This window comes from Protopterus annectens, chromosome 5.part0 (genome assembly GCF_019279795.1).
Source record: "Protopterus annectens isolate FY-2018-M chromosome 5.part0, PAN1.0, whole genome shotgun sequence".
NCBI classification, from domain to species: Eukaryota; Metazoa; Chordata; order Ceratodontiformes; family Protopteridae; genus Protopterus; species Protopterus annectens.
The window spans coordinates 1,820,941,847-1,820,967,546 of NC_056735.1; the positions used below are offsets into that span (position 1 = coordinate 1,820,941,847).

The 25,700-nt window shown below is 37.3% G+C and overlaps 1 protein-coding gene across 44 annotated transcripts in view; it reads left to right on the forward strand.

Moving 5' to 3' along the window:
• The window catches only part of LOC122801915 (ABI family member 3 binding protein), a 3,486,228-nt gene that overhangs the window by 3,066,343 nt on the left and 394,185 nt on the right, over window positions 1-25,700 (forward strand). For all 44 annotated transcript variants that reach the window (XM_044071601.1, XM_044071602.1, XM_044071604.1 and 41 more), the window contains one exon: window positions 20,382-20,461. In XM_044071601.1, the coding sequence (XP_043927536.1) occupies window positions 20,382-20,461 (80 nt within the window). The remainder of the gene's footprint in view (window positions 1-20,381; window positions 20,462-25,700) is intronic.

Genomic DNA, 25,700 nt, shown 5'->3' on the forward strand with positions numbered 1-25,700 from the left:
AATTTGCTTTTCCTGTTTGGAGTGATTGACTGGCCCCAAAAGGTGTTTGATCGGTTGGACAGGAAAACAAGAAGGATGCTTCATGTTTATTAACTTGTTTATAAAAATTAGTGTATATCAAAACTATATATTCCCCATTCTGAAGGAGGTATGGGCCTCCTCCAAATTATAGATCAGCAGTCATAGGACTGCATACATGTCTGCTAACCTCACAAGACCCAAATGTAGTGACAGTTTTGAAACATGAGGAGAATGTCTAAGATGACTTCCCTGCTTAGTTTAGCAGAAGCATATCGGTGTCGAGCAGGAATGGAAATCAAAACAGAAGAAGATAAAAAAAGTCAGGCAACAGCTGAATGTGCCAAAAAAATGAAAGAATATAAGGTGAAGGATCAGATGAGAAGGCAAGAAAAGTGGAAAATGCATAAATATAATTGCAAGTACATAAAACTCTTGGAACAGCCTCATGCTGATCAGGATCAAATGCGGGAATGGTTAAGGAGAGGTTAATTTAAACCAAAAGATGAAAGGTTGATATTGGTGGCCCAAGATAGTGGACTTTGTACACATTGGTTAACAAAGTCCATTGAACTCATGGGAGTAACAGACAAATGTAGGTTTTCTAAAACAGAACTGAAAACAGTCACACATCTTGTTGCTGGTTGTGATATACTGATGGCAGAAGGACTGTATATTGAAAGGCATAATAATGTGGCAAGTCTGTTGCATTGGGGATTGTGGAAACATTATAATATTGAACTAGCTAATAAATATTGGAAAAATTTGTCACAAAGCATTATAGAAAATGATCAAGTTTATATCACATGGGATCACCCATTACCAACAATTCAAAAAATAGATGCAAGAAAACCAGATGTAGTAGTCCATGAAAAGAAGATAAAAGTATATTGATCACTGAAAAAGAAGACACAAGTAGCACTGATCATTGAAATTGCTACACCCAGTGACTACAGTGTCTTACTTACAGAGAGATACAAAGTCATAAAATACCAGGATTTGCAGTCAGAAATGAGGGCAATGTGTAAGACGTATACCCAGAGAGTTCCAATAGTAGTAGGAGAAAAGGGGTCTTATAAAAAAGAATTTACCTTCATACTTAGATATGTTATCGATAGATATAACTCCATGTGAATTGCAGAAGGAGTTAATACTGGGTGCATTGCGGGTGCTGTGTTGAGCACTTCTGGTTAACATCAAAGATTGAAACAATACTAATTTAATGAAGTTTAATCATACTTTGACATAGGAAAGTGATATTAGAAACCCAAAAGACTTGTAGAAATTAAAAAAGGAAACAAATAAGCAGTTCATTGTTGACACAAAAAAGTTTTACAGAGAATTGTAAAACAAGACAAAAGGAATAGAAACACCACTAAAAAAAAAGAAAATAGAACATTTTGGAGAAATATCTGTGAAGACCCTGTGGAGCATAACAAAGATGCTGAATGGATAGAAGAAGTGAAAAAAAAACTGTAAGAAGTTCAAATCTACAGCATATGAAATGGGATGAAGTTACGACCAGAGAAATTGAAACAAAATTAAGAAAACCTCCTAAATGGAAAACAGACCCAGATGCAGTACCTAATTTCCATCTAGAAGTATTGACATCTTTACATGAAGGCATAGCTCTGAGTAAGAACTACTTATATATGCATCCCAAACAGACACCAACCTGGTTAACAACAGGAAAAATGATACTCTTCCATATTGGATTAGATGGTGACAGAGTTTATAGTCATTTAGAAGAAAACGCAATCATGGTAACAGAACAGAAGGGTTACAAAAAGAAAGTCATGTGGACCAAAGAATCATTTATTGTTAAATAAAGTTATAGTGGAGAATTGTAAAAAGGGAAGGACTCTAAGTATGGCATGTAAAGATTATAAAAAAAGCATTAGACAGCATTGCACATTCATGAATAAAGAAGTGTTTACAAATGTATGAGATACACCCTACATTGATCAGTAAATTACACTGATCGTGAAACAGTGTTAAGCCACTTTGCAGTTAAGCCATGATAAAAGACAAATGATTATACCGGGGATAAAAATTCAAAGGGGGTTATTCCAGGGTGACTCTTTGTCACTGCTGCTTTTTTTGTCTTGCCTTTAACCCATTATGCTGTCTACTTAACAGATTAGGTCATGATTACAGTTTGGCTCCCAGAAAACAACAAAGTGTAAAGACTTCTCATCTTCTTTTCAGGGGTGATTTAAAATGCTATAGTTGATCAGATGAGGCACTGAAAGCATAACTGCAAGTGGTCAAAACTTTCTCAGATGATGTTGTTGTGTCTTTCGGCTTTTCCCGGTTAGGGGTCGCCACAGTGGAACTCCGGTCCGCTTATGATTGGCAGTAGATTTTTATGTGCCAAGTTGCCGGCCCTGATGCACAACCTTCAACGAAGGTATGCCCATTCACGCATGTCTCCACACAGAAGACATGTGAAGGGAATTGAACAGGACAACATCTTACTGTAAGACGACAACGCTGTGCAAAAACAATATTTAAAGTAGGAAAGCTGCAGCACTAAGAAAATATCGGTCTAGGACAGAAATGTAATATAAAGGAACTTGAGCTGGAGGGAATGTATAAATATTTGGGTATTGATGAAGAATCAACAATGAAACATGAACAAATACAGACAAAACTCAGTAAGGAATATTTTTAGAAGACTAAAATTAATACAGAAAACAGTCCTGATATCTGGAAACAAATTCCAAGCTAGAAACCAGTTTGCTGCTCCTGTTGTTCTGCTCTGAAGGCATTATGGACCTTCTAGAAATTGATTACATGTTTAGGTCTGCATTCGTAGGACTGCAATCATATCTGTTGAACTCACCACATCTAAACATAATGAAATTTGTAAAACATGGGGAGAAAAGTTCTAAGGGGCATACCTGCTTAGTTTAGCAGAAGCATATCAGTGTCAAGTGGGAATGGAAATCAAACCAGATCAAAAATGAGGCAGCAAAGGAATGTGCCAGAAAACAAAATTAAAAATATAAGAAGGATCAGCTGAGAAGGAAAGAAATGGGGAAAAAGCATAAACATATCTGGAAGTACAGAAAACTCCTGGAACAACCTCATGTCAATCAGGATCTGACACAAGAATGGCTAAGGGGAGGTGAATTTAAACCAGAAGATGAAAGGTTAATGTTGACAGCCCAGGATAGTGGACTATGTACACTTTGGTTTACAAAGTGCCTTGAACATGTGGGAGAAACAGACAAATGCAGGTTCTGTAAAACCGAAGTGGAAACAGTCGCACATCTTGTTGCTGGGTGTGAAACAATAATGGCAGAAAGCCTGTTTACTAAAAGCATTATAATGTGGCAAGACTGTTGCACTGGGGATTGTGCAAACATTACAATACAGAAGTATCTGAGAAACATTGGAAACATCAGCTACAAAGCATTATAGAGGATGATGAAGTTTATATCACATGGGATCACCCATTACAAACAGTTCAGAAAATAGATGCAAGAAAAACAGATATAGTGATCCATGAAAAGAAGACAAAAGTAGCATTGATCATTGAAATTGCTACACCCAGTGATTACAGTGTCTTACGTATAGAGAGATACAAAGTAATAAAATGCCAGGATTTGCAGGCAGAAAGGAGAGCAATGTGGAAGAAAGATACCCAGACAGTTCCAATACTAGTAGACGTAATGGGAAACATAAAAAAGAATTTACAGTCGCATTTAAATATGCTACCAATATATGTAACTCTGTATGAATTGCAGAAGGAGTCAACTTTGGGCACATTGCAGGTGCTGCAAAGAGCTTTTTTAGCTAACATCAAAGATTGAAAAAATAGTAATTTCATGAACTTTAATCATACCATGACTTGGGAATGGGGTCCTTTTCCATCATAGTATTAGAAACCCAAAAGACTTGGAGAAATTAAACTGAGGAAACACTAGGTTAAAAGTTAAAACACCAGCCCTCCCCCCCAACCTTGTGTGACAGCATCATTCTCAACAGACTCGCCATTTTCCTCTAGAGTAAGAAATCAGCAATATATTTCTCATCACTGGGGGACTAAATGGATCAAAAAAGCAGCTGGGTTGACGATGTACAGAAGGGAACGAAAGCGAAACATAGATATTGGGTACCCAGATCACCTGAATCAGAGCCTTTAAGACCTGTTAGACATATTTCCCATGTTAATTGGATCCATATTACGTTTAGGACAAATGTAGGCTAATGTTATAAAGTTGGATGTGTGACATGTTTTAAGAGATGTGCAAACAGGAAACAGCAAAGTGACAAAAGAAGGTGAAGTAACTGAGACAAAGATATTTAATTAATTTTTTCGTTGTTTTAAGATTTTTATCCAAAATTATTTCAAACTATAAATTAAGTTTATGGTCCAATGAAAGTCTTTTTGGATAAAAATGTAATGTTGATAAAAATATTAATTGCAGCACCTGTTTTGTAACTTATTTTGTATAATCTGGAATGAATTTGTTGCAATTAACACCTCTTTTAGCATTCCTTATAAAATACACATGCTGAAGTCATCTGCCTTATTGCCAACATCTGCACTTCAGAAAAGTAATAATAAGCCCCTAGACACTGATTTTGCAAGTAAATTAATGTGCGGAACAAATTATCCATCACGTATGTGGTTTCTCTCCTTATTCTGTATAAAAACCTTGAAGAAACCAGAAGTGAATCAAATAGTAAACAAAACATTACTAAATTATGTCTTGATTGTACTTGCTTAAAAATAATCCCATTAAGTCAGTTAGATAGTATTCAAAGTTTTGATTACATCTTATTTCTTTGTTAGTCACATAACATCGTACAAGTTTTATCTTCTGATTAATGAATAATTTTCTGCTTCATTTGAGAGTTACATAACTGAAGAAGAAGTTGTCAAAAAGGACTGGTTTTGTGATGTCTATAAACTTTAAAATAGCAGCATTCTTTGCCAGCTGAACTGAGCAGAATTTTAAAGCTGCATTCTTTGGTAACCATTCCATGATGGGTATACCATGTTTGCAACATTGAGAAAAAAATCATGAAAATCCTTGAGATTATGTGCAGTAATGTTTTGCAGTAAACGAAGAAAATGGTAAAATGGAAAAAAAACAGTTTGATAAGAATTAACAAAAATATCTGAGATACATTTCAAAGGCTTGTAAAAGTATGTATAGTTTAATCTGTGTAGTTTTATTAAACTAAAGTTTGTTATCACACTAAAACAAAAAAAAGGAAACTTGCAAGGTCATTCTGTAAAGGTCGTGCCGTGTTTACAGGTGCTAGTGGCAAACTCTGTGTGCAAAGGGATAAAGCCCTGTGTGCAGCCCAGATGACACAGATTCATTTAACTGTATGCCTGTCCTGTGGTTGGTGTTGTAATCATTACACAGTTCTCACTAGCTAATAGAAAAGATTGTGGTCTTAGCATATAAACATACCAGAGGTCTCCATTTACAGCATCACAGGACTACACCAACCTTCCTTCCTGGCCTGTGGAGATTTTTAATGTCTGGTCCCCTTTCAAGTAGTGGCCAGTGGCCACCATCTGACAACATATAGGATGTGGGAGCCAAAAGGAGGTAGGGGTCATGGGCTTGGCTGATGATAAAAACATCTGTTGCCTGAAAATAAAACTAAAAAAGTGCTGACTTGGACTTTACTCAGCATTAGTATATTGCAGGGGTTGTAAATGGCTTTCAGGTTTGTTTCATATCACCCAGCATCGTGAAAATTTACATACTGCAGTAGAAACTAGAAACCATTGTTTTATTTTGTAGAAAGTTGCATAATATTCCATTCAGAGTTAATTTCTCACCATCCTACAATGTGAAGTGTTACATTATGGTACAATACTCAAACCTAATGTCAGTTTTTTAAACCCTACTGTCCCATTTAGACATGCCTATATAGCAAATCCAAACTATGTGTACAGCAGCCTGGTACTGCTCCAGTAATACCGGTCATTGTGTCTTTTCCCATTTTGTTTTGCACATCATTTTATCTTCACAGTTACTGTGCCTGGAGAATAGTACCTTCAGTAAGGAAGCCATACCTCTCAAGTGTACCTCATTATGAGGAACGTACCTCATTTGGGGTCTTAAAAAGTTCATGTTCCTCAAAGTTCCACATTGAAAGACACTGTCACACATTCAATGTTAGGAATTTTCTTAAGTGAAATCCATAGTAAATAGAAATGAATCATATTAATTAATTAAAAGACAGTCTTTATAAGTAAAACCAGCATATTTTAACCATCTTATGGCCTTCCTAGTTGAAGTTGTTAGTAAGCCATTAGTATGTGTTCCACATTTTGCCCATTTGTCCCACATTATGAAGGCTAGTGTTCCTCATTTTGGAGATGGAAGGTTGAGAGCTATGAAGGAAACTGTCATTCAATTTGTCTGTGTCTGTTATATTATCTGTGGATGGAGGGCAGTAGGCAGCATGGTGTTAGTGTCTTGATCCTTAACAATGTATTTCCAGATTGCTAACAGAAGTAAACCTACTAGTTGAGTTAAAGCTATAATTACAATATTTCTATATGGCTTAGTTTGCGATGAATGTATACTTCAGAATTAAAGCTACAGTTCTGCATTTCATGTAACTTTGAATCATTCATCTAATTCACCAACACATCAACATGCCCTATCAATTCAGCCAGGGCAGTCTGTATGTCAAGTTTTATTGGGAATGAATGGGCAGTTGTGAAGCAATGTAAACTTAAAACAAAGTTGTGTCAAAAACCCATAGACTTTCTTACATGTGAAAATTGATTTGCACTCTGTCTCATAAATGATTCTTTCTATAAGAATTGACTGACCTTTTTGCTTAAGTATGATGTAGTGCTTTTGAAAATATCAAAGTGTAACCCATAAGAGGATGACACCTATTGATTTGTGGCTCTACTGAGAAACTGTGAATTAAAGGAAATACTTGCATAGGAATGATTAGGAAGAGCAGTTTACCTGTTCTGAGCCCAGGATGGGTATTGTTGAAGTTCTTCATATTGATCACTGCTGCAGTAGTCTAAGCTATGTGTTTTTTATCTTGCCAAGGATATAACAATCAGCCAGCTTCCAAAGCTTCAGGACACTTTCCATGCACCCAAACCATTAGTCATTTTACTCTTAGCTAACTAAAAAGACAGGTTTGGACAAGGCTTTACTGCAAGGGAAGAGAGCACTAATGTTCATGCTTCAGAGGATCAATGGTCGGCTTGTGCTGTTCCATTGCTGGGCAGATAAATTCCCTTTGGGGAAAACCTTCCTCATATTACTTTTAATGTTTTAGTTTACTTCCTGTGTGGGAAAGTAAATTTTGAGCTAGGAATATGTGATTTATTGACTGTCACATGTCACTGCCATACTTTTAAACATAGCACACTTTTGTGTTTGACAGTTTAAAACTTGATTTAAACATGAACTGTGTTTGCATTACTTTTTGGGGCTGGTAAATTGTATTAGTGTGGTTTTTACTGTGTTTTTATTGGGAAAGTGACTTTGTATTATTTTTGAATTTTTACCAGCTTGTGCTATTTAGTTTCCATGGGAAAGAGGTACCATTTTCAGCTTAACTATGGAACAGACTACTGGTCACATGATCGGTTCTTCTTCTAGCCACTAAAAGAAAAAGTTAACTAAACTGCGTTTGCCACTACAGCAGACTAGAAATTTGCCACTGGTGTGCCCATACAACCACTATGGACTGGGGATTAGCCACATTCTCTGCAGGTGTTCAGGTCCCCTCAGTGGGCAAGGAAGAGCCTCTTTTGTCAGTGTTGGGAGAAATAGCAGGTAAGGTGAGCCTGCTTAACCAGAATGTTGTACCCGTCCCTGGATAAGTTGTTGGTGCTATTAAAAATCTTGTTTGGCCCAATTTTCCTGTCAAAAAGAAACAGAAAACTAAACATATAGCTTTTCTTGCTCCAGTTTCACTGGACATGAGTGGTTTATTACGTCTAGCTCAGGGTATTGTACAGGCTATTTACTTTTCTTGTCAGGTGGTTTCAAGTAAGATAAAAAATATTCCTCCTTTCCTGAAGAGATACAAGACATTAAATCTGGAAAGGAATGTGATGGGACAGATACATCTTTTTCTCCTCAGATTTCTGATTCAGGCTCAATGAGACCATGTTATCTGAATCTCCATGTCAAGGATTCTCTTTCTCTGAGACTATTTCCTGAATGTGCCAGTATTTTCATTGGGAGAACACTGAAGTTTCTCAGTCCCTCAGAAAATACTATGAAATCTTACAACTGGAATTCCCAGCACCTCCTCTCATCCTCAGTGCTGCCAGCGCTGGAGGATGTGCTTGTCACAGCCTGTGGCTTCCATGACAGCTAGCCTACTGCACCTAAGAAAGCATTTGGAATGTGCAAAGTTCCTCAGTCTTTCAAATTTCTGTACATTCATCCCAGACCTGACCCAGCATCTATAGCTTTAGTCAAGCCAGCTGCTGCCAACATTTCTTTAATTGTAATTATTCCCTTTCTGACAAGGATGGTAAAACAATTGATAAGTTTGGGGGAAAAGTGTATGCTTCTGCAACCTTATTTTTTTTTTTAATTTGAATTGCCAGGTATATATGTTAAAAGTTATTTTGATTAATTGTGAAAGTATGAGGAATGTTTTATCTGCAGTTTCTTCATGTGAAAAAAATTTGCTTTGTGTGGTTTAGTTCCTTCTATTTCTCGTTGGGGTGCCGTCTCTGCGGAGTCTGCATGTCCTCCCTGTGGTTGCGTGGATTTCCTCCGGGTGCTCCAGTTTCCTCCCACATCCCAAAGACATGCTGTAGGTGGATTGGACACTCTAAATTGGCCCTAGGTGTGAGTGCATGCATGTGTGTGCCTTCTGTGGTAGGTTGGGCACCAGGCTGGCAACTCAACACCATAAAACTCCACTGCCAATCATGAGCGGACAAGTGATCTGCTGTGGCGACCCCTAACCGGGAAAAGCCGAAAGAAGAAGAAGAATACGTTCCTTCTATTTCTCAGGTCACTACTTATTATTTAAAGTGTGTTTATGACAGATGTAGATACTACATCTTGGGTTGTTGCCACTGGTAATGAGTTGAGGAGGTTTGACTGGCTGCATTCTCAGAGCCACCCAAAGGATGTAAAAACTGAGATTTTAAATTCACCTTTGTATAGAGATTTAGTTTTTGGAACCATTATTAGATAGTTTATCAAAAATATGATGGAAGGGGAAGCTGATAGAGAGAATCTTTCAGATTGTTCATCTCGCATCTAAATTTTCCAAGGGTTTGTCGAGTTTTAGCATGGAACAAAATGAACAGTCTCAGCAAAATGCTGGTAAGCAGACATTTAAGAAATAATTGCTGGAAGAATCCAAAAAGTAAGAAGGACCCCAAGGACAAAGGGTAGTCAAATAAGTCAGAATAACTATACAAGGGACCTTGTCTCCCCTGCCTTCCCACCCTAGCAGTTCCTTTACCCTTCTAGAAAGTCTGAACCTCCATTTCTCTCCTTGGCAATGGATTATTTCAGACAAATGTGTTGTTAGACTAATTAAATAGGGTTACTGATGGCAGTGGGAAGATATCCCCCCTTTCCAGGGAATTATGCCACATCCACCAGTCCAAACCTGTATGTTCCCTCCTGTGCTACATTACATGCTTTCTCAGGGGGTAGTAGAAACAGCTTCTCCTTCCCAGATAGGAAGAGGCTTTTATTCAAGAATGTTTCTGATGCCAAAGAAAAATAATACCTGGAGACCAGTCCTGGACCTTTTCTTTCTTAAACCAGTTTGTGATGGTACCCAAGTTTAAAATGATTTCACTTCACAGTCTCGTACCCCTTTTCTCATTTGGGTCTCCGTCTCCCATCCTGCAACAGAGCATCAAGGTTCATGTATAGGCCATACCCATGGATCCTCCTGTTTTCAATGCATTCTCATGTGAAAATCACCACAGACACCTCCGACTTTTCTTGGAGAGAAGTTTCAGGAGGATTAAAAGTGCAAGGTATTTGGGACAACAAAGACAGACATAAGCATATAAATTTAAAAGAGATGTTTGCCCTTGTCAAAGCACTCAACTCTCTGAATCACCTTTGGTCCCAAGGACCACTTCAAGTTGTTATGGTCAGTGCTATAGTGAAGTGGTATATAAACAAGCAAGGGAGAACCAGGTCTTACCCTCATTGAAGACTAATGATGTTAGCTTTGGATACAGCTTTACAGAACAATCTCGCTCTACAGGCTTCCTGCATTCCTTCAGAGCAAAATGATGTGGCAGACAAGTTGAGCAAGACAAAGAAAGATGCTCATGAATGGAAACTAATCAGGGTGTCTTCCAAAATTTGATCCATCTGTGAGAAGATCCTCGGGTAGACCTCTTTGCCTCCTCGCTGAACAATTAGTTGGCAAAATTCTTCTCCAGGACTCCATTTAAGAAGGCCTGGAAGACAGGCGCCTTTTCCTTGGACAGGAATGTTCCTGCATGCTTTTCCACTCTTTTCACTGATATCCAAGGTACTTCTGAAGATTCAGAAGGAATTCCCCAAGATCATTGTGGTGACACTCTTCTGGCCCAGGCAGCAATGGTTCTTCCTTCTTTTGGGAAACGGCTAGGGATAATTAACAGAAGCTTTCTCACTGAATGGATATACTCACACAAGAACAATGGTGTTTAATACATTCCAACCCCAATCAACTTCAAATTATTGCCTGGATGATAGAGTCTTCGTTCCCTCTAGACACCTGTTTACTGAGAATGTGCAGCAGGTACCAATGGAGGCAAGAAAGCCTGCTACTAAAAAATCATATGTTAGAAAATGGAAAAAAAATAATTTGATGCCAACAACATAACTAGCACCCATTCAGCACTAGTGTTTCTCTGATTTTGCAATATTTGTATGAGTTGCTATCCTTTGGCCTTTCTTACTCCTCCATCGAGGTTCATGTATAGGCCATACCCATGGATCCTCCTGTTTTCAATACATTCTCATGTGAAAATGTTTTTGAAATATGTTTTGCATAAGAGACCACCAAGAAAACTTGTAGCTCCTCCTTGGGATCTTAATTTTGTGTTAGAGAATGTAACGCTTGCTCCATTTGAACCAACTCATCAGACTGACTTGAGGGTCTTAACATGTAAAACTGCTTGACTAATTATTCTGACCTCTGCAAGAAGGGTTTCAAGCTCTTAAGGTGAGTCAACCCTATCTAATTTTCCACAGAGACAGGATTTATTTGAGAACCAATCCTTTTATGCCTAAAGTGGTATCTGAGCTTACTTTAAGCCAAACTATCCATCTTCCTTCCTGAACCCAAAAATGTGGAAGAAAGGGAAGTTAGGGTAATTTACCCATATAGCTAAGGCTAATGTAACAGTGATCAATATGATGAACGTATTACAGCTGGGTAAGTAAACTTACCATAAGAGTAGATGTTGGAATGATCACTACTGCAGTAGCTGCTCCCTCCCTTCATCCCCATGTTTTTATTATGCTAGGGTGTATGTGTGTATACATACATATGTATATATGTGTGTGTGTGTGTGTGTGTGTGTGTGTGTGTGTGTGTGTGTGTGTGTGTATATATATATATATATATATACACACACACACACACACACACACACATATTTTCTCATAGCTGTGTTCTCTCATGGCTCAGCCTCCCTTTCTTAGTTGGCATGTTGGCATGAAAGTTGTGAGGGGTGTGCTACTCAATCTTGTGTTTTTAGGCTGCACAGTTAGAGCTGCAAAATGGTTTGAGTGTGTGGAAGGTGCCCTGAAGCTTTGGAAGCTGGACAGCTGTTATATAGCCTTAGCAGGATATAACCCATATAGCTAAGGCTACTGTAGTAATGATCATTCAATTATCTACTGTTATGGTTAGTTAACTTACACAACTGTACTTTCTGTGTTCTTTTTGAATTGGCCAGAGGCAATTACCACACTCTTAGTCACAGACTGAATCTACTGTCACAAGAACAGGAGTGTTTGATACATCCTGATCTCAAACAACTTCAGCTGACTGCCTGGATGATAGGGTCTTATTACCTTTTAGGTACCTGTTTACTGAAACATGCAGCAGGTACTAATGGAGGCAATAAAGCCTGCTACTAGAAAATCATATATTAGCAAATGAAAAAGATTTTCTGGTTGATGCCAAAAACATAATCAACACCCATTCAGGGTTAGTGTTTCTCTGGTTTGTATTATTTGTGTGAGTAACTTTCCTATGGTCTCAATAAATCCAACGAATGAAACACACAATGGTTAAATAAATGAACCAAGCCAGAATCCCCCTCGAAACAGCAGCTTTAATGGAGAACTCAGATACACCAAATAGTACAAATGGTAATACAGACTTAGCGCTTTCTCCCAATAACGGGCATCATCAGAGTAATGTGTAAATTAAAAGAAGTTCTACATATACTCAATGAAGATGTTAACGCCCCCTAAAAAATCCAATAGTCAAAAGGCAACAATAATTAAAAATTTAAAATGAGCAATAGAAGAACTCCACTACACCTCTTTAAAGGAGTATACACATAATTAATAATTGTAAAACGTTTTACCCAACATTTTACTGTTAAAAAACATATATATGTTGTGTTTTTTTAAAAAAATGTATATATACAGTAGTTATGTCACAATAAACATTTAAAGCCAAATGACAACTGTTAAATGGCACAATACCACAACGCAAAGTATTTCATCATATGTTTGTGGATAAACTAAATGTTTTAAAAAACTATGTATCACAAAACATATGTAAATATATTCCTAACCAATTAATCTGATGAAAAATATAACCTTAAGCTATTTGCAAATATAAAATTAAATTCTAAATTAAATGTGACCTGTACTTCAGTATGCTGAATAAAGAAATATGTTCATTAATACCAGGATAATTCGAGGCATTCAGCCTCAATTGCCAGAGGCATTCTTTTACCTCTAACAAGGTCTTGTGGTCACCTCCCCTGTCACTATATGGTACTCTATCCACTACGAAAAACAAAAATTTTTTGAAATTATTACACACCATGCTATACATGTAAAGTGCATTAGTGACTCTTTTGTTTTTTATGTCCCTATTGTGTTCTAAAATCCTCAATCTTAATTTTCTGATGGTCTTTCCAACATAAAATGTTGGACAGCTCATGCACGTGGCCAAGTATATGACCATTTTTGTATTACAATTGCAGTAACCTGCACATCTGATAGTCTTTGCAAAATTGCTAACTGCAACGTATGGTCCGTTGTTGATATATTTACACATGCTACAAGAGCCACATTTATTCATCATAGATCGTTTGTATATATTGTGATGTTCATTGGATTCCATCATTTCTTTCAAACTTTTCCCCCTACTGTTAATAAAACTAGGACTATTACCAACAACATTCATAATGTCATTAGTAAGCACAGAACACCACAAATCACTAATGATGTTTTTAACTTCAATACTACAAGAATTATAGGACAAAATCATAGCATGCTTGTGGTCATTTGTATTAGTAGTAACTGTTTTACTTTTAATTAGGCCTGCTTTTAAAATAGGTTTGTAACTAGTCATTCTTTTCTCTATCACCTCACTCATAATAATGTTGGTAATGTCCATGGGATAACCTCTTTCAGACAACATGTTTGATAAATTGTTGATTTCTAATTTAAACATGTTGTCATCACTAATTAACTGGGACAGTAACCATTTGGCCTTTTATTATATTTTTCTTCTGGTAGAGGGGGTGACAACTTTGAAAATGAAGTAAAGCATTGGAATAAGTTTTTTTACAAAATATAGTTGATGATAGACTACCATTTTCTTTGTCCTTAATAAGCTTAATATCCAAAAACTCACACATATCGTTGTGAATATTGAATGTGAATTTTAAAAAAGAAGTACTAGAATTCAAAACATTGATGAAGTCGTAAATTTCATCGTCACTCCCCTTCCAAAATATCAAAATATTGTCCAAGAAGCGCACATACAGTGAAATGTTGTGCTTAAATTGTGAAGAAAAAACACTTTTACATTCCCAGTCAACTAAAACCAGGTTAGCATAAATGGGGGCACATTTGGCCCCCATAGCTACACCGGTAATTTGTTTGTAATATTCTGCTTCAAATAGTACATAGTTGTCACTGAGAATCATGTCAACCATTTCAACTAGTAAATCTTCTTTAACGATATGATGTTCACCAGACACTCGTAAACTATTCCTAAACATCTCCAGTCCTACATCCTTTGGAATGACTGATAATGACTTACTCACAGACTGAATCTACTGTCACAAGAACAGGAGTGTTTGATACATCCTGATCTCAAACAACTTCAGCTGACTGCCTGGATGATAGGGTCTTATTACCTTTTAGGTACCTGTTTACTGAAACATGCAGCAGGTACTAATGGAGGCAAGAAAGCCTGCTGCTAGAAAATCATATATTAGCAAATGAAAAAGGTTTTCTGGTTGATGCCAAAAACATAATCAACACCCATTCAGGGTTAGTGTTTCTCTGGTTTGTATTATTTGTGTGAGTAACTTTCCTATGGTCTGCATACTCCTCTATCAAGGGTCATTTGTTGGCCATTTCAGCATGTCTGCCCTTTGATCTCCCTCTTTCAAGATATTTCCATGAGAAAAATTTTTGAAAGGGGTTTTACAAAAGAAACCACCATGAAAACTGGTGGCTCCTTCTTGGCATCTTAATTTTGTATTACAAGATGCTAACACCTGCTCCATTTGAACCAGCTCATCTGATTGACTTGAGGTTCTTAACATGTAAAACATTTTTGCTGGTTGCTCTGTCCTCTGCAAGAAGAACATCTGAGTTGCAAGCTCTTATAGTGAGTCAACCTTATTTAATTTTCCACAGAGGCAGGGTTTCCCCGAGAACCAATCCTTTTATTCCTAAAGTGGAATGCAAGTTTACTTTAAGCCAAACTATTCATCTCCCTACATTCTTTCCTAAACACTGAAATGAGGGAGAAAGGATACTTCATACATTGGATGTCCATTGACAACTCGGGTACTATATTGGCAGAACAAAATCTTTCAGAACTTCTGATCAGTTGTTCATTTCTTGTGAATGTAAGAAGAAGTGACAGCCTGAGTCTAAACAGTCCATTTCCAAATGATTGTCTTTGAATACTACCTTTTGTTATTCCCACAACTACAAAAGTATTCCAGGCAGGGTCAAGGCACATTCTACCAGGGCTTTTTGGAAAGGGTTGGACTCTAGAAGTATTCTAGAAGCAGCAACTCTTCTGTACATACTTTTACAAAGCACTACAAGCTAGATTCCTTCTCCAGGTCTAGGTCAGGCTTTGCTAGGACCATTCTTCAGGGACTCCCAGACAATTCCCCTTCCACTGCTCAGTTGTCCTAAGCTGTGATAATCTACCCATATAGCTTAGGCTACTTCAGCAGTGATCAACATGAAGAACATAGTACAACCATGTAAGTAAATTTAACATAATATCAGATGTTCAATTTATCTAGCCTCTGCCTCCCTCCAACTTCCTTGTTTTTTGGTGTTTTTTATTCCAGGTTGTGGACGTTTATTTTTTTGTTATTCCTATCAATTTTCTCTCAGGGCTCAGACTCCCTCTTTCAGTTGGCATGAAAGATCTTAAGGGCTTTGCACCAAAAGCAGTCTTTTAGTTAGCTCAACTCAAGCTGACTAATGGTTTGCGCGTGTGGAAGTTGCCCTGAAGCTTTGGAAGCTGTCTGTCTGTTATATTCTATGTAGGATATAACCCATTAAGCTTAGGCTATTGTAGTAGTGATCATTTGAACATCTACTCTTATGGTAAATTTACTTGCACAACTGTACTTTTGCCAGTCATTGACTGGTCCATAAAAATGTATTCAAACATAGGCGTGCTCACTTAGCTTGCTTAATAATCAGAGACAAAGTAAAAAAATAATGGGGGACCAAGGGCCCAAAATCAAGAGACAAATATTAAAGCTTACTGTAATTCATTTAGAATATTAATAGAACAATAGGATTTGCATCAAATTACATTTTCTGAATAATGTTTGGCATTATTAACTAACTTGTAATCTTCAGTGTTTTGTCAGAAAATCAAACATTTTATGAGGGACATGGAAAAATAAGAGGAATATCAGGAGCATTCTGCATTCTAGCATGAGTAAGTGTATGTGGTACCAGAGCTCCTAGGGTAAAATGTGAATGGCCAACTTTATACTCAGGTTGTACTGTAGTTTTTAAAGGATTATTTATTTACTGATTGGTATAGTTGTGTGATTTTTGTTATATTTCACAATGTTTAAACATATTTATTTATTTGAAATGAAGAACAAAAACTTCTGACTCTCCACGTTTCATAAAGTAATTTATTCGAAAAGAAAAGACAAACGGTGAGCGCTTTCGCGTATGCTATGATACGCTTCTTCAGACAATGTACAACTAAAAACAGTCAGCATATTTATAGGGAGGCATAGCTTAATAGGTGTAATTAATTAGTTAATCAATTAGCTGATAATTCAATTAAACTGGTCATTTTCTATAAAAGATTTTTAAAGCCACACAACAAACAACAAACAGAAAAGAGGCACTGGATGCAGTAGGTCATACATATATTTGTATACATTTAAAATCATCTGAGGTTCACTTAAATATATATCTTCTTCATGTATAGCGTTATATATGATATACATTTGTCTTTATTCAAACCCTTTCATAAAACAACATCTGTCATGTGGTAATTATTATATATATTATAAATATTTAGAATATTAAAATATTAAAAAATTAAGAGATTTTTTATGTGTAAATATTCAAAATATTTCAACATTTTAAAGTTACATTTTAACACTAAATATACATACAATGAAATAAATAAATAGATAAATAAGTATATATGTAGATGAAGATAAATAAGTGAATATGCATAAAATAATAAAGTAATAAATAAACCAATAAATTTTATGATGTCAAGGAAGTCTGAAGTAACATTCTTATCTAGACATTCATACTAATCATGTACATCATATAATAACAAGGTGCTATGAATAAATATGAATGTGAAACATTTCAAGACCAACAGAATTCTAAGATTATCAATTATAAAATTGGTAATAAATTATTATTTAAATAAGTTGATCAAATAATTGATAAATAGGTATATATTCATAACTTATTTAAAACCACATTTCAATAAAACATTAAAATAGAAAGAAATGATAAAAAATATATATAAAATTTAAAAAATAAAAATTTTTATATTTATTTATTTATTTGTCTTTGTTTATCAGGAAAGTCTGACTGGGTAATATCCATTTTCAGCAGAGGCCTGGGGAGAAAACTCCATTTGCTTATACAGCATTATACTAAGTTCCAGTTAAACACAGAGTAGTTACATTTCTATTTAGAGTTAATTTCTATTTAGATTCATATATATATATATATATATATATATATATATATATATATATATATATACAGCTATATTTATTGAAAATATATTAAAATGTAGGAAGTTATGCCACTCAATCGGATGTTTTATTATGATTTGTGGGTGGGAGCTCCTGTTTTCCAATGAAGTAATAAAGTTCATGCTAGACAAAAGAGTTCAATTAAAATATATTTTTTGGAATGTTTATCTGATGTGTAATGTAAAAAAATAATGGGGGACCAAGGGCCCAAAATCAAGAGACAAATATTAAAGCTTACTGTAATTCATTTAGAATATTAATAGAACAATAGGATTTGCATCAAATTACATTTTCTGAATAATGTTTGGCATTATTGACTAACTTGGAGGATGTGGTATTGTCTGTATACATTGTCTGTATACATTCAGATCTTTTTGGCAAAAATGTACAGTTGCAAGTATATTTTGTAAATAATGTTCATGGTGCTACCCTTTAACTGTATTATTTCAGTATATGTATACAACAAATATGTATGCAATATGTATTGGCTAAATGATCATGTTTTATTGAAATTTCAAGTTTGCATTTTTGTTATGATTGTTTATGCTTTGATACACATTCATCTTGTAGTCTTTGTTATGATTGTTTTTGTTGTCTCTGACTTCTTGGTCGGGGTCATGGATGAAAAGGGTCTATGGACCAGTTTACATACCCAGTTAAGAAATGTAATAAATACATATTTCAGTATTTAAGTGGCTAATCTTAGGTGCTGTACATAAAAAGAGTCCAAAAATGATGCTACTGTGGCAACTAAACAGTTTTGCTGTGGCAGGACTGTAAAAGTACATGAGATCCAGCCAGAAATGCTGGGGCACTGTATACTTTTGGAGTATCATGTTGCAAATAACATGGGTACAGTACCTGTGGATTGCACTCTGAGGTTGATAACATCCAGTTTTATACTTGTAAACTGAAAAAATAGGTGGAAGTGCCTATCTTCCAAAAGGTAATTGAGAGAGTTTATTCCAGTTATAGAAATTCATGGTCCTTATCCTGCCTTGGAAAGCCAATCCCAGGGTTCTTGAAAGGAAACTTTGTCCAGTAGCAGGCTCTTTGATTCAGAATGAGTAAGGCAGATTGCATCCATACACAACAGTGCATTTTGATTTCCATGGCCTAATTTAAACAGAGCCCTCACCCAAAGAGTACTGGATTTACATGCCAGTCTGAAACCCTTGTGGTAAAATTTACACATAATACCTCACTGACTGCACAGTAGCAAATGACGTCCACCATGCTCCTTTAATGCACACACCTAGAATGTCTCAGGATGACAGAGTGTTTCTAACAATGATATGGTGCTGACATACAGGGGACTCCCCCAGCAGCAATAACAGTACTCAGCTATACTGCTGAATGTAACAAAAAAATGAAATAAGTTTCCCCTAGCTCTGTGAAGCAGAATGATAAAGGCCAGACTGTAAGTTAGACTACCCAAGATCAATTAGTTGCTCAGAACTCTGGAAGAGCTGGGGAAGGGTGTGTGGGTGATGTGCAATTTATGTGAGTGCACGCACATGGGGGGCCAGGGTTGTGGTGCTTCCTCCCCTGTGGTGACCTAGCACTGTAGGGGAGTAGTGAGGGACGGTTCCTGAAGGACAGTCCCCAGGGTAAGGAACACGGGTGGGTACACACAAGCAAATGCAGTAACCTTTGTGGAGGTGTGTCATGGAGCAGGCACACCTCCATATCATGGGCATTGGCAGTCCCTCTTCAGTGACACAGAACCCATGTCATCACCAGTAGATGGGGTTAGGCTGTAGCCATAAATATGTTCTAATGGCTTCCAAGATGTTGGCTGTGTAATCAGCTGTCACCTCACAAGGAACTAATGAGCTGGGAAGAGCTTTTGACCCATAAGGAATAAATGGGTCAATAAATCACTGGGAGCTGATGGCTAGCAGGCAGAGGGATACAAAAGCATGCAATTAAAAAATGAAAACAATATACATACCTATATATATATATATATATATATATATATATATATATATGTGTGTGTGTGTGTTTTTTTTTTTTTTAGTTTAAGCTTATGTTGGGGTAATTCACTTCACCCTTAACACCAGCTCCAGATATGAGATATATGTTGCAGTAGCTGCAGTTCATTGCATTAATATATTATTCATGTATTATAGATGATAGCTGCTGCCAGTCATTGTATGTGAACGGGAAAACTTGCTACTGTTTCAAATGAAAATGTCACATACTTGTGTGTTGATACTTTTTAAATGAAAATAGTACATACATTTGCAGCAACCACATGTAGTGGCTGGTGGCAATAAATAACTAATGGTTGTTGTTGCATATAAGGGGGAATGCTGTCCCCCTCTCAACTTATTTTTTCAAATAAAAATATCATGTTGGCTGCCACACCCTATCCTCCGAATGCATCTTGTGTCTATTGCTGGCAAGGCCAAAGTGACTTCTCTCACAGTGGAATGTTTTTGATTTCATTTATTTATTTATTTTATGTGTATTAATTTCATTGCAAGTATTTCATTGTAGGTATTATAACACAAATTTAAAACCAGTGCAAAGCAGCATTACATCAGAGTGTTTGTACATTCATTCATATTCAAGCATAGAATTGCATACCTGTCAGTTGGGATGGATTACCTTATGTCAGTCAGCCTAACCATGCTCATACTGTTGAGACCATGGTGTGGGGTATATCAAGTAAATTATGCCATGTGAGGTTTCATCTGGAAAGAGGACTAGTAATATTATCTAAAGGCTGTATGATTTGGGGGGAGTTTTGAAGTAGTATTAAATGGGGATGTTGCTTTCACAGCTACACTTTAAATTTTTTAAGCATGTACATTTGTGTGTGTATTGTGTGTACATGTCTGTGTTTGTGTTAGTTTATTGTCAGAAATGGTCTGTTTACATCATTTGCTTGATTGTAATATATGTTGTAAATTATTTCCAACAGCTACGTATTCCAAGTAACACCATCAAATATTCTTGGCCAAGGTCCCCCAAGCAATCAAGTTGAATTTAATACAGAATCAGGTAACTGTTATTATTATTCTGTACTATATGTGTTGAATATGGTATGCTTAACATCTTCAGATATTAATAACAGCCTCCAAGAGCAATCTACTCTCTTATATTAGTATCTGCAAATAATCTTTACAGGGGTCAGAAGTCTTACAGATAAAAGCAAAGTAATAAGTTTGTATTAAAGCACACTGTTGTGGAGAGCTTCTGTGATACTACAGATGCTGAACATCACAGATGAGAAAGAATATATAGAAATTATTAGGAGTATCTACCCTGTACAAATGAACATTATGCACACCTAAATGTCTGATTTACTGTTTTTATATGTGTGTATATATCTCTCTGTCTCTCTCTCTCTCTCTCTCTCTCTCTCTATATATATATATATGTATATGGATTCACATCAGAAGCTCAAAATACTGAAATCTCGAATTTCAGTATCTCGAGCCCAAGAAGTGGAATCCACAAAACAATGAAAACTAAAAACCGTGAAATTCAAAACCTCGAATACCAGAAGTTTTGAATTTCGCGGTTTTACTACACACACACACACACACACACACACACACACACACACACACACACACACACACACACACACACCACACACACAGACACACACACACCCACACACACCATCCACCACACAAGCACACACAATCACTCTGCTACATAAAAGCAGGGGAGCAAACCCCCCTGCCCACCCCCCCTACTTAAATATTCTCACTCCGAGGTCGCACTACATGCAAACACACACAAAACACCACCAAATGCACCAACATCTGGGACAGTAAAGGAACACGCAGATGGCAGGGATTAGAAGAAAACACTTTTTAGCAGCAGCAGCAGTATTATGTTGCCCCAGTAACTTAGGGGCTGTAATTACTTTTTAAATGCATTGGGAACATTTGACTTCTTCACTTTGTGTGATATGATAGAATCCATAAACTAACAAAGTGTCAGGAATGGTATTATATTTATGTACTGTGCTAGTGTCATTACATATTTGGACAGACACATGTGCAGTGCCTTGCTAAGCCATCCCAGAAAACTCACAAAAGCTGAAGGAGATGAGAGGGAAATAAATTATGTTATTCAGTAATGTTAATTAAGCAAGAAAGTAATTAATTAAGTAAGAAAGTAAGAAATTTCTTTTTTTTAAGTCATGCCATTGCATAACTGTAAGAAATCATTTTTAGGTGTGGGTAATGCAAGTTTACCCATAGCTGGTTTTGGCTGATCCTGTTGGTCAGGAGGGAGAAACTTTGAGTAAATGGGTACATTTTATTCTGCATTATGCACATCTAAATGTGATTTATTGCATGTATACACACACACACACACACACACACACACACACACACACACACACACATATATATATATTACTCCCGTGTCACTATTAGACAGAGGCACAGTAAACTAAACTTTAAAAAGGGCACAGTATACTCAAATCAAGGGGTGGGGTAAGCCATACAGAATCAGGCTAGGCTTATAATTGCCTCAGGGCAGATAGCCTAGTATGAATCTATATATATATATATATATATATATATATATATATATATATATATATATATATATATATATATAAAATGGAAGCATAACCTTCCATTGAAATGACAGTACATCCTATAGTGACTGAAACCTACCTGTCAAAAAACAAAAAATTGATCAAGTCATCTGGCACTGCCTCCCTCACCTATGATAATTATATATACCAACTCTGGGATCACAGTACAGTGAGGAAAAGGGCATATTGCTCGACACCCACTGTATTATGATCTTCTGCTGGCAAAGGCAATGTATTTCAATTAGCTGATACTTGATCAGCTGAAGCTGCCCTGCCAGACATCAGTGAATTTCCATTTTGATGAAATGTAGTACTCCCAGAGAATATATATATATATATATATATATATATATATATATATATATATACATATATACACACACACACACACACACACACACACACACACACACACACACACACACACACAAACTCACATATATCCTGTATTCATCTGCAAACATACTTCATGAGTCATGAGAGGTGTAGCACTCAGTCCTGTCTGTCACTTATGCAGCCATTGTTTGGAGTAAAGTCATATATTATATCCTTCAAAGACAAGTATGGTGTGGGGCATGTGACTGAGCTCCACAGAGGTAAACTTAGAGGAGTGTTGCTTGGTATAAGGTTCTCAGTTTTGCAAATGACACTTGAGGCACTTAATATCAAGAGTGTTTGTTTTTAATGAAAGATATTAATTTTAAAGAACAGCTTAATGCATTAGCTACATTTCATTTCATAGTATGGAGAAGTAAGAAGATGAAAAAATGCTAAGGTTTCACACAACACTGTTTGCTTATTTCTCAGTTATTTTTGACCCACAGTCTAACAGCATCCAATTGCTCCTACCAAATAGGTGATTACAACTTTCAAAGTAAAATGCTACTGCATGGTTGCACGCGCACACACGTGCGCACACATGTACACACAAATTACTTATATATATATATATATATATATATATATATATATATATATATATATATATATATATATATATATATATATATAGGTTCATAGGTTCATACTAGGCTATCTGCCCGAGGGCATTTATAAGCCTAGCCATAGTTTTGTGGCTTACGCCACCCCTTAGTTTGGAGAAACTATGCCCATTATTTAGCTGTGCCTCTGTCGAGCAGTGACACTGAGGTAACCCCTGGGGTGTATCTGCGATCTCCCATCCATTGGTCAAGATTCCTCTAGAACAAGGCCAGCGAGGTGCTCTGCCTCACATAAACCGGGATTTTGTTCCACAGCATAGGAGTCTTTGGGTGATGAATCTATCCCTCCAGCACGTCCTATTAATAACCGTGTCGAGGTTTAAGTCACCCGCCCTTGTGGCTCTGAGGGATCTAGATTTTTGAGATGAAGCATATTCATCAAATCTGGGTTTGACATGGCCTTGTATGTCAGGCATAGGTCACCTCTGAGCAAGCGATGAGCAACTGAATATAACTGGAGTTCTTTCAGTCGTGCAGCATAAGACAGATTTTTGAGACCCTTTATCCTTTTGGTGAGGAACTTTTGTGGCCTCTCCAGCTGCTGCAAGTGTCGGGTCAGATACATTCCGAATGGGGCATTGTACTCGATCATTGGTCTGATGAGTGATGAGTATAGGGAGACTATGACTTCCCTTGATCTAGATGTGAATCCCTTCATGATAAGGTGGGCAATGTAGAAGGTCTTCCTAACTACTTTAGCAATATGAGTGTCGAATGACAGGCTACTGTCAACCTGGGTTCCCAGGTCCCTAATAACTTCTTCTGTGTTCAGGGGATTGGCCACCTATATGGTAGCTAGGGGTAACCTTATTTTTCCCGAAGGGTATGACTATGCATTTCTTGGCATTTAACTTGAGGCCATGGCTCTGGCACCAGTTATCCGTTTCTGTGAGACCCTTCTGAAGGATATCTGTGTCGGATGTGTTCTCAACTACGGCGCCCAGTTTGCAGTCATCTGCGAACTTTGTCAGCCATAACCCTCCTGTGTTTGCTTGTACTTCAGAAAAGTAGATGCCAAACAAGAGTGGGCCCAGGACTGTGCCCTGTGGGACACCACTTGTGACAGGCTTAGAGTCTGACATGGCGCCAGCAACTCTGACCCTGTGGGTTCTGTCACTCAGCCAGTTTGCAACCCATCTTGTAATGTATGGGTTTACATTTAAGTTGATGAGTTTTTCAATGATACCCGAGTGGGGTATTGTATCGAAAGCCTTCGCCAGGTCTAGGTAGGCTGTATGGACTGCCTTTCCCTCATCAATGGCCTTGGTGACTGTTTCAAAAAAGTCAACCAAGTTTAAAAGGCATGATCTGCCTTTGACAAAGCCAAACTGGGTTGGATCCAAAGTCTGCAAATTCCCTATGTCTTTATTTATGAGATCCATTATGATCCTTTCCATGGCTTTGCAGATCAGGCTTGTCAAGCCAATGGGACGGTAATTTTCAGGGTCGGTGGAGGCACCGCCTTTGTGGAGTGGGACCACAGTCGCTGTGCGCCACTCCCTGGGTACGTATCCGGAGGTGAGACTAAGATTAAACAGCTGTCCTAACTGTGGGTTTAATTCCTCGTTGAGTTCATGGAGCACACAGCCGGGGACACCATCAGGTCCCATGGATGCTGTGTTCTTTGCCTTGGAGAGAGCAGTTCTCACCTGAGCGTTGGAGATGTTTGGGGGGCTACAATCATTTGGTATAGATATCTCTTCTTTAGGCGGGAAGGGTGGGGAGAAGTTTGCACTGAACCTGTCAGCCAGTATGTTGGCAATGTCTGTAGGTTCAGTAATCTTCACATCATTTTGAACTAATTCTGAGCATATCTGGGAGTTTCCTCCTAGGTTTCTGACATAGCTATAGAATGCTTTATGGTTGTCTTTAGAGTCCTTAGCTATTTTTTTCTCAAAATTAGCTTTGGATGATTTTATGAGAGCTCTTAGCTTTTTACTTATAGTGATCAGCGGTGTCTTACCTTTTAAGGATTTTGCTCTATCTTGTAGTAGCTTTCTCCTTTTATTGTAGAGTTTGTTTATGACTGGGGTCCACCAGACTAGACGCTTGCCTTTGGTACAAAGAGTCTTTGTTTTGCTTGGGATTGCCTGATCCATGCAGCCCTGCAGGTGCTGATAGAAGGCATTTGTAAGTGATTCAGCGGTTTGAGTAATGTTAACCGCCGGCTCAGGGGCCTTAAAGGAGACCACACTAGTCTTTAGAAGTGTGAAGTCGGCTTTCGAGAAGTTCTTTACTGTGGTCTTTTTCATTTCGGGTGGGGGCGGGATGAGGACCTCCACCGAGATTAGTTTGTGATCAGATCTCACCAGTGAGGGGTATACTTCTGGCGTTGAACATTGTGCTCCCATGTTCGTGATGATGAGATCAAGTATGTTCTCTCCTCTTGTGGGGATGGTGACTAGTTGTTCCATGGCATTTGAGTTTATGAATTCCAGGAACTTTTGGGCTAGAGTGTTTGGGCTTGAGTAGTGTTCCCAGTCTATATTAGGGTAGTTGAAGTCACCTAGTATGATGGTGTTCGGAGATACATTTATCCCCTCCAGTGTTTTCAGGAAGGCCATGTGAGGTTCCTGAGTTTGCGAGGGTGGCCTGTAACATGCTACAATTTGCATAGCAGTCTTGCCTATGGTTAATTGCACCTGGATGGTTTCCGATGCATCGTGCGATGCCA